Genomic DNA, 13,991 nt, shown 5'->3' with positions numbered 1-13,991 from the left:
TGCTCCCTATACTTATAACATATATCCAATGGTATATGTTATACTATCACTAGTCTGATTTCTGATTTTAAAAATATAGGCAACAATGTTTAGAAGAAAGATGCCTAGAATAAAAGGTAGCTGTTTAAAATTATTCCCAGAACATTGTTGCTTTATCTAATACTTCTTCTGGAACCTGAAATGAAATAATAAGCATGTTTAAAAGCTGGAGCTGTTTTGAGTCTGCCTGCACAAATTGCACCATACCGGTTCTGTGCATTTATTTCTTCCATTTCTACAGATAAGGTTCCAGGGTTGATGCCTTCTGCCAGGCAGCGTCCTCAGGCACTCATGGTAGGTGAGAAGGATCCAAGGTCCAGTAACTATCGGGCCTTGTCTGCAGCTCTGTTGAAGATGGATGGCTCCAATTCTCTTCAAGCCAAAGAGAGCAAAGCTACAAAACCAAAGTCTTACATGAGCCCGACTACTAGCTTCATGGCTAAGATGTCCCGTAGCATATCCGTGGGAGAGAATCTCTGCTTTGGTGACTCTTCAGAAAACCTGAATGAGGTGAAAGTCAACTCACAAGTACCAGAGAAGACACTCTTAAATCCTTTAGGGGACCCTGAGAAGAACAAGCTACCTGTAAAAGAAAATGGCCCAGTGAAGCCTGCTCTTCAGCAGAGCACAAGCTCTTCATCACCCAAATCCTTTCACAGCAAGCTAGCTTCTAACCGTGCCCATTTGATCCTTGACATCCCCAAACCTCTACCCGACAGACCAACATTGGCTTCTTTCTCGCCAACTGCCAGATCAAAAACATTTATAGAATCAGAGCCTCCCCAATCACCTGCTGGTATCAGTAGAAAGAAACATTTGTTTACTGAAGGATGGTCCTCGAAGTTGGAAAGCCAAGTATTGATGCCTAAAGTTAGCCCAGCAAGTCCTTCTACAGACACTCCAAAGGAGAACCAGATGTTATTTCAGACCAAAGTCCACCCTGAGCCAGCAGTTCCTAATTCCCAATTAAAAGAGTTTTCACATGGTCTACATCCAAAATCTCCAGAACAAAGACCACCGGGATGCACAGAGAGAGTTGCAAGTCCTTGTTGTGTGCCAGATAATCTGCATGAGCTTTGCTCTTTTGAACCAAGTGGGCTGAGTTCTCCTACAACTGTGGGAGCCATAGCACAGGACTCAGGTGTGCACGGATATCCATCCCTAATCTTCTTCCCCCTTCTGTCTCCTGTCTTTGTGAACCGCTTCACACTTCCATCACATTTCTTTACGTCCAGCTTCTGGCCTGTCTCGTCCTGTCTGCACCTGTCTCGTTCCATAAGCCATCCTTTCAATGGTGAGACATTTCAGCCTGACATTCATTTTTTTTTTCTGTTTCTGTCCTCAAGTTTCTGCTTCCAGTCTGTCTTGTCTTGTGTGTTAGTGCATGCAAAGTTTGTAGTTTACATATTTTTCCTATCTGCAAGAGGCAAGTAAAAATAGCACAAGAGTGGACACAAAATAACTGTAATGTAATTTTGTACATTTGGGAGAGCAAGAACAATTTACTTTTTTTTAAAGCTATGTAACTATTATTATGAAGAAAACAGTTCATGTTTGCACAAATGGGAGTAAACATCCACTGTTCTGAAATTTTTCAAGCTATTGCAGACTTAAGCTTTGAGATGTAGTTCTATAATGAAAAGAGGTGATAGCTAGATGTGAAACATTTTAAATGCACACACAGAGTGGATAGACACTACTGGGAAAACAGGTTCTCCTTCTACCTGTACACCACAAAATCTACTTTGGAGGTATGAAAAACCTTCCAAAGCAAGTTTTGTAGGTGTGAGAAGGGTACATATGGAAGGGAAGTCCTGTTATATAAATTCAGGAAGACACCCATACAGTGGCTAGATTTTATAGAAGTGTCCTCTCAATTTGGTTCTTGTATGGTCAAGTTGGGGAAGTATTCCACGTGTTACCCCAATTGTTTGTATCAGTTTATATAGCAAATTGCTTGAATAGGGTTTACCTGTTAGGATGGGGAAGCTAAAGCTTTTTTTAAAAATGAAACATAGTTCTTTACTGTCTCCTTTTACAAATCAAAATGTGAAACAAGTAGGAGGTCACAGCGGAGAAGGGGAGAGAAGCTCATTAATCTTTCTCTAGTTTATTTTTTAATCTGTTATTGTACCATGAAAGCAAATAATAAGGAATAAAATACATCTATAACATATCACGGAAAACATTAAGTAATGAATAAACATCACAACTTCACACACACAAAAAGATAATTGTCAGATTTGGGGGTTGGAGGAAACCTTTCCCATAAAATAGCAATCAAATAGCATTCATCATGAAATAGCATTAAAATTTCATCTTAAAAGAGCTGTTATGCTGTGTCAGGCCTTAGTAGATGCAGTTGTGCAAACAATCACTGAAAACTGTTAATGTGGCTATCAGAAAGGCACTGCAATCAGATGAATAAAGCACAGGGTTTTGAAGCACAGGATGGAGGGAGAACTGAATTCTTATTTTCTGTTCTGCTGTTGGCTTGCATGTAACTTTGGCACATGCTTGCATGTAACTTTGGCACAAAGTTACCTAACACAGCTGCTCTCAGTCTTTTTCTATCTACCAAATGTGCACATACTACTCCATGATATTTTGAATTGAGATCTATGAAAGAAAATAATATGGAATATGAAGTATGGTTACCACAGCAGCCATCTGATATTCATATTTACAAGTGCATTCTCACTACCTCAGAAGCCTTATAGCTAATTCATCCATGAATTTGCGACACTTAAATAAAATAACAACTTGCCTGTTTGTGAGCATTCAGGCATTCACTGTTCTCAGCACAGTAATCATGGAAGAAATCCACAGATCATGCAAAAAGAACTATTGGCATTCTAAATTAGGAAGAATAATAGGCAAGATAACAAAAGCAGTTGTAGTCTCACTAAATTAACAAGACAAAGAAGAATATATGGATCAGAAATATTAGCTGGTGTCATTAATCTTTCTTTCCTTTGTACTTTGTGTATGATATACCAAATCAACCCCTCTCCCTGGATTTATTCTCCCATACAGAAAAATGCAGTTCTTTATTTACAGTGATTCATTATTTGGTAGTCAGGAGGTGAATTTTCAGTAGTTTTCTCATGTGAGTTGTTATACAGCAGGACACAATAAAGGCCAAATTATACTACTTTGTTTTGTCTCTTTATATGTCAGTCATTGTGTGCATTTATGTGTTAACCCCTGACTAGTTGAAGGGACAGCATCTATGCAGACAAAATTGTTCACCTTCTCATTAATGAGGGACTGTAATATCTTGCTAAAATATGGTTACTCAGAATATTTTTCATGATCCTCATCCCAGTAAGACTGCCATGTAAAGAACTACAGTGAGTCTAGAGTCAGCTTCCCACCAATCCATGGATTGGAATTCCCACAGATCGACCTGCCCCATATTAACCAATGGTGATGTCCTCCTGTGGGCATGCTGACGCAGGAATGCACATCATCACCCACTGATTAATAAAGGCTTGAGCTCCCACATTTTTTGCATCCACAGATGGAAAGGGCACACTGTATACAGCTGTGTTGCCAATTTGGATTTTCTTCATTAATATTTAGTTAAATTTAATGCTTAGACCAATATTTTCCACATTTCTGCCAGGTATAGCACATTGTTTTCTTAATACAGGGGCTTGATAGACTGCCCCTAAGGGGCCTGCAGCCGCCCCTTTTATGACCAGATTGGGACTGCAGCAACTACATGCCATGGCCCTGATTTTGCTTTTCTGTGAAACAAAAAGAAGCCGCAAAAAGCAACTCCTTTTTGAGCCCCAAAAGGGGGACCATAGCTACCAGCACTGCAACTTTTTGGTGCTCCTTTGGTGCTGCATCATCTAGACGTAGCGCCAGAGGAGCATCGTGATGCTGCCCGCAACGTGGTATGGCACACAGCATCAAGCCGCAATCTTGGGCAAAGTTGGAGTGTGCGCCGTGTGGACGCCATGCCCCAACTACGTCCCAGGCCGGCCTTAATGGCCGATCTGTACAGCCCCTAAAAATGCAGTTGGGCTGTTGCACTTGGATTTAATTTATAGTAACAGCAATAGCATTTACATTTCTATACTGGTTATCAGTGAACTTAGCATTCTCTAAGTGGTTTACAATCTGTAAGCCAATTGTCCCCAACAAATTGGGTACTCAGTTTACTGACCTACAAAAGGATGGAAGACTGATATAATTTTTATAGACTATTTCTCTACTCAGGACTTTCTCTATATATCATTGTTTTGGCTACACCTCCTGACTGGAAGGAGGTAAATCCAGAACTGTAGCAATACACAGCCTTCCCTGAATGCAGGAAATTCTGCTGTATACCTGAATATGCTCTAACTGCATATGATGCAGATATATGGCATCAGTTTCCACTACCATTGCAAGGTATTTCATTCACTTAATCCATAAGATGCAGATATGGGAAAACTACTAGTAGAGGCCTTCTGCAGGAGAAGTTTAGTTTTGCACAGGTGTAATTGTAGAGCTATGATGCAATCTCAGACAAATTGAGATAATTACGTCCTTGTTTCTGCCCTGAGCCTAAAATTAGGAAGCCAGAATGTTTGCAGTAAGATGAATCTCCAGAATTATATATGTGACTACTATGCAATGACCTGTTTCACAGGATGAATGACTCACATTTGTGGAAGGAGAGTTTTTTTTGAAAAAAAATATTTCTGTACCATTACTGTAATTTTGCATGAAGTAGCCACATTTTCATCTGTTTTGTTACCTAGCAAGATCTGGGAGGTGGGGAGCGCTGAAATGATAATTGGGTCCATCTCTTAGTATATGTGTTACCTTGTCTCTTTCTCCTTCCATCACAGGAGGTTCTTCTATCAGTGTTGAGCACTGCAAGCATGTTGTGTCTGAGCTCCAAGACAGCATGCGCAAAGCCGTTCATCTGTACCATTTGGTAAGCAATCACTTCATTCCATCTGATCTGGTAGATTATAATGGTACTGTAAAATTAGCTATATTAAAATAAGTCAGAAGCAGGTCCTTTAAATTTCTGTTTAGGAGCAGACATCTGTGCTTATTTTGTATGTATGTCTCTATAAATGAGATGTAACTGCAACAAGAGCTCTCCTGTTGGTAAGCCAGAAGGATCTGTGTGATAATTAGCTGATCGCCAGCTATAACTTATAGTTTAGTACAATTAGTCCTCTATATCCACAGATACTGAATCCATGAATTCAGTCATACAAAGCTTGAAAACATTAAAAAATATTAATTTCAAAAAGCAAACCTTGATTTTGCCATTTGATATATGTGATATCATTTTGCTACACATAGAATCATAGTTGGAAGAGACCGCAGGGGCCATCCAGTCCAACCCCCTGCCATGCAGGAAATCTAAATCAAAGCATCCCCGACAGATGGCCATCCAGCCTCTGTTAAGACCTCTAAGGAAGGAGACTCCACCACACTCTGAGGGAGTTTGTTCCACTGTCAAACAGCCCTTACTGTCAGGAAGTTCCTCCTAATGTTGAGGTGGAATCTCTTTTCCTGTAGCTTGCATCCATTGCTTCAGGTCCTAATCTCTGGAGCAGCAGAAAACAACCTTGCTCCCTCCTCAATATGACATCCCTTCAAATATTTAAACAGGGCTATCATATCACCTCTTAACCTCCTCTTCTCCAGGCTAAACATCCCCAGCTCCCTAAGTCGTTTCTCATAGGGCATGGTTTCCAGACCCTTCACCATTTTAGTCACCCTCCTTTGGACATGCTCCAGTTTCTCAACATCCTTTTTAAATTGCGGTGCCCAGAACTGGACACAATATTCCAGGTGGGGCCTGACCAGAGCAGAATAGAGTGGCACTATTATTTCCCTTGATGTTGACACTTTACTGCTATTGATGCAGCCTAAAATCGCATTGGCCTTGTTCGCTGCCGCATTGCACTGTTGACTCATGTTCAATTTGTGGTCTACTTGGACTCCTAGATCCCGTTCACATGTAGTCTCGTTCAGTCAGGTGTCTCCCATCCTATATCTATGCATTTTATTTTTCCGCCCTAAGTGCAGTACCTTACATTTCTCCGTGTTCAATTATTGTTTCAAAAAAGGCCTCTCCTGGGCCTAAAATGGTCCAGAGATGTTGTGAAATGAGGTAGGGCCCTTGTCCCCCATTGGACATTTTGAGGTATTTGGGGACAAAATATTTTTTTAATTGCAAAAATTATTTTTGACCTCTGAAGGGACCAAGGGGCTTCCACGTGTGATGGACATACCTTCCACAACTCTTAGAGAGCATTTGGCAAAATTTTGGAGCAAAATAAATTTATGAAAAGACTTTTTTGACCCCCAAGGGCCCAGAAAAATGACCTTGCAGGTGCACTTTGCCCACTTGATAGTTCCCCTCTACTTTTTTGTTACTTAAAGATCAGTGCAGAACTGGGGCCATCATGTTTACATAGTGAAACGATTGCATCAAACAATCTTCTGGGATAAATGCCATTGTAATGTTAAGATTTATTTTAATTTTAAGGCCAATAAAGATTTCCCCTCCCTTTTTTAAAGTCCTTCTGCAGGATACATACAGCATATTGGGAGGGAAGTAGGGAGACTGAAAGTTAAACTTGACCTCTTTGTGTCTAGCAGCCCACAGCTTGATTGGGCTCCACATACGTATTTCAAAATGAAGAAAAAGTAGACTGGCGGTATGCTATATACTGTATATACTCATATATATGTCTAGAAATTTAGGTCAAAATATTGACCCAAAAAACCTGAGTGGACTTACCCATGGGTCATTATAAGTACTGTACTTTAGCTCTTATTTTAAAAAAGTCATCCCTTGGTGAAAGGCAAGAGTATAATCTGTACTGGAAGCACTGACCCCTCTCATCTATCCAGCCTTTGAGCATAAACAGTTATGCCTGATGCAGTTTTCTAAGTTCTTTGGCATCGTTTCCCTTTGCTTCATCTTTTGGCTCACCTGTCATATGCCCCTAAGTTTTACCCTTGACTTATCCACGGGTCATATCAGACTCCTTAATTTTGACCCCAAAACCTGCCATCGACTTATACATGAGGTCAACTGATAGTGGAGTATATACGGTATTTATCATAATGCTGTTGATCCCTTACCAGGATCTAGTCCCAACACTATTTAGAAGTGTCGTTGGACATCCCAGATGCTTTTACAGAATTAAGGCACCACATATTAGGGAATAGGCTTCTTCTACTTAATTATTTAACTAGTTTTGCCAAAGCATGTATTCTTGCACATGCTTGAGAACAAAGGTGACCTGTATGTGATGTACCAGACCCTTTGCCATCATACACACAAATATGTAAGAATTCCTGTTTGCTTGGTGTGTAACATAAACACGTTAATGCGATCAACTAGTCTCAAGCAAGAGACTGACTGAGAGAATGTGCTTAAAGGCTGATACAGTAGTTGTGTTCCCATCTTTTTCTGCTTCTTTTTGGAAACAGAGTAGGCTGGGTGGAGAGGGAAGAGAAGGCAGAAGCTCCACAACAGCAATAAATAAATAAATAAATGGTGAGATTTTAAAATCTCTTTATTATCTGCCCCTCATGCTCAAGTCCTCTGGGAAGAACATACCAAAGCCTACTAAAACAAGGTTGGCGACAGTTTCCCGGAGGACCTTCTCATCGGCCGCTCCTAGCGTATGGAATGGCCTGTCAGAGGAGATCCATCAAATTACGAACCTTAATAGATTAAAAAAAGCCATCAAGACGGATCTCTTCCGGCAGGCCTTCCCAGACTGACTGTTGCACTGATGTTTTTTAGAACCCTAATGTGTGGTTTGCCCTTGCCATATCCCATGAAGCCCTGTCATGAATGTCCCAATGGTTTTAATAGATTTTAAAGATTTATTATTGTGTTAATTTGTGGAATTTAAGTTACGGATTTTTGGAAATGGGGATGGAGGATTTAATGTATGTTATTAGTTATTTAATGAATTATGTGTATTATGTAACATGCTTTATGCATGTAAGCTGCCTCTATCCACAGGGAGAGGTGCAGTACAAATAAATTTTTATTATTGCTATTATTTATTATTAAAATACCTTTAAAAATGAAAACAAGAAGAGGAAACACCCTTAGCTGTGCCTGATGTATTGTTCCTAGTGTGTTTTAAGATGACTCTTACCTCAATACATTGTTTTTTTATTCTACACTTTCTAAAAGGCTACTTAGAGTACTCTCACTTCTGAATTTGTCTACCTTGAGTGCACCAGGAGAGAGTTGTAAGTTTTAGGGCAGGGTGGGCAACATAGCCTTCAAGAAGTTGTTGCACTGCAGCTCCCATGATTCTTAACTATTGCTTATTCTGGCTTAGGCCAATGAGAATAGCAGTCTTTCAATGTTTAAAGGAACACAGGTTGTCCACACATAAGTTTTAACTTTTATACAGACAGCTGTCTTGAAATGAACTGGGAACAATACAGTCACTCTACAACTGACAAAACCTAGGCCAAGTATGTTTCTTGCAATTTTTCCATATGAGAAAGGAGGGGTCTCTATCCTGAAGGCTTTGGGTGAAAATAGCATCAAATCCAGTGCAGCCAAATTCCCAGTTTGAAATACAGCTACAAAGATATAGGCTCTGATCCTGAACTGTTGATCTGGTAACACTGGGTTTGACACAGTTTTCAGAGTATCAACTACAAGCTTTCAAGGTAGGTAAGGCAGGCAGTAGCTGTAAAGAAAAACTGATTTTCTCCCCCTATCCATTATTACCAGGTTTCTGCTGACACAGGGTCTTCAGCTGACAAAGATGAAATTGCTGGCCTTTTGACAGATACCTTCTCTGTAATGAAAAAAGAGCTAGAATCCCTAAAGGATGGGAAAGAGCTTCAAAGGGAAAAAGAAGTGTTGGTGAAGTCGCAAGATGCAGTTGTCATGCCCCTTAATGAGGGAAGTGGTTCAGCTTTGTCCAGTCCTCGGCATTTTGGAGATGAGCAAACTCTTGCTTTGTTGGAACAATACTCAGAGCTGTTGCTACAAGCTGTTGAGCGACGTATGGATAAAAAACTCTAAGGAGAAGTTCCAAGACACATAAACTTAATTGTACACTGGTGAGCAGGTTCATGGTGGAAGCCTTGGATGAACACTTTGTTTTTATCCAGGAAAGAAAGATCATTTCTTTAATAAGAAGCAGTACTTTTTAAGCATCTGTTTTCAGATATGTGCTGGTCACAGTACTAATCTTTCTGTGCCCACTTTTCTTTTGACTGTTAAAAACTTTTGTTCCAGCCAAAATTTTAAAAAGACAAAAAACAAAACAAAAACAAAACAAAACCCACAGGATCAAACAGAAGTAAACCAACAGTGGCCCAGCCTGAAAACTGTCACAAGAAAAGATCAAGATGGCACCAATAGGTCCCTCTGCAACAATGTCATTTGTACAGATTGTTAAACCTTTTATTTATTAATTTATGTTTGTGACTATTGCTCTAAACTTTTCACATGCATTTTATAACTATGGCTATTTCTGCTTCCTTCTCACATTCTCTAGTAAGAGATAAATTTTGTTGCAGTAAATGTACTAGTAGGTTAGCTAGCAAGACCATTGAGCTATGGTGAAGCCTGTCTTGCTTGATTTTACTCCCTTATACCTCAATTTACTATGCATAGGGTGTTTTTTTCCTTTTTGTGTATTTTATGGTTTTGTTTTCTCAGCTTTGCTTTTTTTATTTTTTAAAAAAAACCTATGCTTTACCTATATTTGCTGCTTCCACAGGACAGGATATCTTTGGACTAAGCTTTGGAGGTCTGTTACAAGGCTACTGGCAAATGGAATGGCTTTTTAAAAAATAAATCAACAAAACCAGAAACTTTCTCAGGTTTTATAGAAAACCTGGCCTTCTGTCAGGCAAAAAAGACTTGGAAAATGACTGAAGCATTTTCACTATCTTTTCTAAAGTTCTTATTAATAGTTTTATTCAGTTGCATATGTATGGTGTCCTCTTGATATTAGTAGCATACTTTTGGGAGTTCAGAAATTGAAAGGAAGGGTGGGCATGGGACAGCATGTCCACAGGTTTTATTTACAGTTTTGATTTCATTCTAACATAACTTTAACAATTAAGAGAGTCTGATGTTAGTTATTGAATATTGCTCAAGAGAAATATGACAGGTACATAACACCCCAAGAATGGGACCCTTTTGTTTGTTTTCATAGCTAAAACCAGAAAATTACCAAATTAAGTGTGAGTGGCCAGGAAATACAGATTTTGTGATCTATAGCTATCTCCATTTGTTCTACCATAATGAGTCTTTGGAAAGAATCTTTTTTCATGGCAGTGGGATGTGGAAACGAGGCTGCATGGAATTTTATTGTGGTCAGTAATATCCAATTCATATCAGTCAAATTAAATAAGAAATAATTGATTGCTTTCTGCTGATCCAAAAAGGAAATTAACTGGTTTCCTAGAAGGGACAAAACAAGCATTTCTCTTCATTTATTGTTCCCTAAATTTTAATGCTCTGCTTGGTTGGTTGTACAAGTCCCAGTTTACAGAACTGTCAGTCTTATCATGTTCCCAGATTAGTGATACTGATGAAAGCATTTTTAAAAAAATGACTGACCAACAAATTTGTATTGCTGGGTCTCTCTGGTCAGAGAACAGCTCCATCTACTGTTGTCAGTGTGATCGTCTTTAACATGGCTGATCTAGTGCTTTCTGAATAGCCTTTTCCACTTGCACTTTTGAAGTTGTCATGTGACCTTTGTCTTTCACTGCACAACAGGGCTGGCAACCTGCAGTGTGGTTTCTTATCTGGCTCATATTTTGTAATGCTCCACTGCTGAGTGGCCTGCAGAGCAGCCCTCTTTTTTGGCTGGCTGGCCAGCTGACCATCCTTAATGTGCTCCGAGACTGGGGACTTAGAATGGGGTTTATTTTGTACTTTTTAGTATGACCCTCCTAGATGTTCCTAGCTGTCTTGGTCAAGCACACCTTTGAATGTAGGTTATGCTTGTTCTTTCCATCCACAGATGACCATTAAAAGGTCAGGGCATGGCGTGTCATAACTGGCATGTGTTGCAAAGCCATCTGTTTGATAAGCATGGGCATCTGAAAGGTATTTTCTCAACATACATCAAGTAAAAATTAGGGTGGCTTTTCTTTACATGTCTTAGAAGGCACATTTAGACTGTGAAGTGTCAAGTGCTCAGGAATTTCTCCTGTTCTCGGACACACATACACTCAGGTAAGAGTCATACTTCCAAGTTACCTTGTTGTATGGCAGAGAGAAGGAGAGATGGAGATTCTTGGTATTGATTTAACATCTGGAGTTGTTGGATGCATTGGTTTAAGAGCAAAATAAAGTTTTTGATTGACTATACCTCAGTGCTTAGTTACCTAGTAATGATTCATCAGGGACTGTTTTGGATGAAAGACAGTATCAAATAACTTCCACAATAGTCTCAAAGCAGGGTTTCTAGTAGATAGTTCTTATCAATTTTTTTTATTTGAATGGTGTCTACTTCCATGGATAAAGGTGGGAAAATAAAAATGTGTTCCAGGAGTGAATTAGAATTGTAGTTTTGGGTGGTCTTGAGTAAGTAGACATGCAAAGAGCTATGGGCAGGACTGTAGTTTCTAAGACTGCACTGAATAGAATGACCCTCAGCTCCTAGAAAAGTTTTAGTAAGGCAAAAGCATGTGATGGTTTTGAAATGTGGATAAATTTTTCTTCAAATAGGAAAAATGAAATAAAGTAAGTAGATGGGGAGACAGGTCAGGGTTTTATTGAATGTTTGTTGATCTACCCTTTATTTTCCCACTTATATCCATAATTTGGGACGTCTTTGGATGCAAACATCCTCAGAAAGTCAGTTTCCCAAAACAGTTTGCCTCCCGTAAGATTCTTTGTGCCCTGGTTTTCTATCCAAAGAATCTGTGGCTAAGAAGAATCGGGAGAAAGGGGCATTTACTTTCAAAGGAAATACTTCTGTTTAAAAAATGATTAATAGCTGTGCATTGGTGGTACTCCCTATTTTTGCTCATAGCAAAAATATGACTTAGGCACATCGTATGAAATACCTGTTACAAAACCATAGGAGAGTCAAATGTCAGCAAGCTATACTTACTGTTTTGAAATGCATGCTCTGTTTCTGTCTTTGTTATGGATGTTCCCCATGCCCTTTTAGAAAAGCTTAACTAGACACCTACAGGGTGGAGAAATATGAATGCATGCTGTTGCTGAAGTTGGTCCACTTTTATTGATTTCTAATGTGCGCATGCCATATTAATGTATTAAAGTAAATGGCAAAGTCTGTATGAGAATATAGAAGCATCCCAGAAGACAGAATTCACATTAACTCTCTGCTTTCTGAAATTGTGTCTGAGAAGTGCAAGTTCAATTTTGTTTTTTGTTTTTTTAAACATACTGTTTTTCTTTTTGAGGTGAACCTTTGGGGAAAGAACAAATATCCATGCACTTGAGTGAGACAAAAATAGCCTCTCCTTTTTTTCTAGAGAGACATAGGCTATTTGTGTTTTTGGAAGCGATGCTGGATTAACTCCAGCCAGTTGTATATGTAACTGGTGCTACTAGATATGGCCGTTTTGCTATTTACCACTTCCCTGCCCCTGTCCTCACTATATAACCTATTATTATTATTTTTGTTGTTGTTGAATGTCCCTCAGATTGTTGGGCCTGTTAGCTTTTCCTTTCATTACAACAATCCAAAATTGAGAGACTTCTTTCCTACAAAAAACAATGTTGTCAGATATAAACACAGACATTTGTCCAGTGTTCTCTGGTTTCTAGTGTTTTAAATCCTTAAAAACTGATAATAAGAGGCGAATAGCTGCCATGTGGTCCTTAAGGTACTGATGTCTGGATAGTCCTTTCTAGAAATAAAAGCTAGAATTATCCAGAATTATCCTGTGTTGTTTTGTATTTAATATCCTGGAGCTGGGCTGCTTACACTTAAAGCTAATCTGCTGTAAACCACAGGCAGTGATGCCAGGGGCAGCAATTTTAGGAATAAGCCATGTCTACTCAGCATGTCCCATAGGCCTAGGCACCAGAAGAAAATCCCTTGTACCTATGTTCTTTCAGTACTCCTTCCCTCTACTCCACGTGTTTTAAAAGGAGATAACGAACCTGAACGTTTTTTAATTTATAAATGTGTGTTTTCTACCTTGACTTTAAAACAAAAAAAGGCAAAAGGAACCTTTTAAAATGTCCTTTTTTAATTATTTGAAGCGATTGTTTTACGTCTGTGGGGGTTTTGCACTGTGAGCCGCCTTTCTGGGGCTATTTTTAAATTCTGTATTCATTTGTACTCTGTGTCTTAAATAGTTTCAATAAAAAGGTGTGATCCTTTGTTACGAAATGTTCTTCGTGACATTCTTCAGTTTAGCTTGTTGAAGGAACTTGGAAAGAGTTTTAAAAAATGATTGCATAATGTATGAATCATGCTTTAAACCTTCTACTCAATATTTACTATTTGGAGCGGGGAAATAGGGTGGGAAGTGCTATCTGGCCATCGCTATAACTGTGGCATCATCACATACTCACCTGTCTGTGTGAATTAAGCAACTACCCAGATGCAACTTTTGTAGAACATCACATTGTTTGAAACATATAGTGCTTCAGGTAATTTATCTTCAGGTAATCGCTTATGTGTGAACCTGACCAGAAAAGTTCTGATCACCAGAATAGAACAGCCACTAAGGGCTAATAAGGCACACTGCAGAAATAATCCAGTTTGAGACCGCTTTATCTGCCCTGGCTCAATGCTAGAGAATTCTGGGAACTGTAGTTTTGTGAGGCATTTAGCCTTCTCTGTATGAGCGCTCTGGTGCTACCACAAACTACAGTTCCCAGAATTCCATAGCACTGAGCCAGGGCAGTTAAAGTGGTCTCATACTGGATTATTTCTGCAGTGTGCTTTGGCCCTGAATTGTTTAAATAACAGGAAAGACTGCCGGTTTTC

At 39.2% G+C, this 13,991-nt stretch overlaps 1 protein-coding gene across 4 annotated transcripts in view; it reads left to right on the top strand.

Moving 5' to 3' along the window:
* The window catches only part of MAPKBP1 (mitogen-activated protein kinase binding protein 1), a 152,000-nt gene extending 142,265 nt beyond the window's left edge, over window positions 1-9,735 (top strand). For 2 of the 4 annotated variants that reach the window (XM_089521897.1, XM_089521896.1), the window contains 3 exons: window positions 281-1,333; window positions 4,887-4,975; window positions 8,780-9,735. In XM_089521897.1, coding sequence (XP_089378023.1) covers window positions 281-1,333; window positions 4,887-4,975; window positions 8,780-9,076 — 1,439 coding nt within the window. In that variant the 3' untranslated portion in view covers window positions 9,077-9,735. The remainder of the gene's footprint in view (window positions 1-280; window positions 1,334-4,886; window positions 4,976-8,779) is intronic. The other 2 variants (XM_089521899.1, XM_089521900.1) reach the window with 2 other exon arrangements.
* Window positions 9,736-13,991: the final 4,256 nt, after the last annotated feature.

Source organism: Sceloporus occidentalis, unplaced genomic scaffold (genome assembly GCF_023333645.1).
Source record: "Sceloporus occidentalis isolate IW3139 unplaced genomic scaffold, rSceOcc1.0.p SCAF_4, whole genome shotgun sequence".
In the NCBI taxonomy this organism is placed as follows: domain Eukaryota; kingdom Metazoa; phylum Chordata; class Lepidosauria; order Squamata; family Phrynosomatidae; genus Sceloporus; species Sceloporus occidentalis.
The sequence above is the reverse complement of the archived record's forward strand: the minus strand, read 5'-3'. Positions and strand labels throughout refer to the sequence as shown.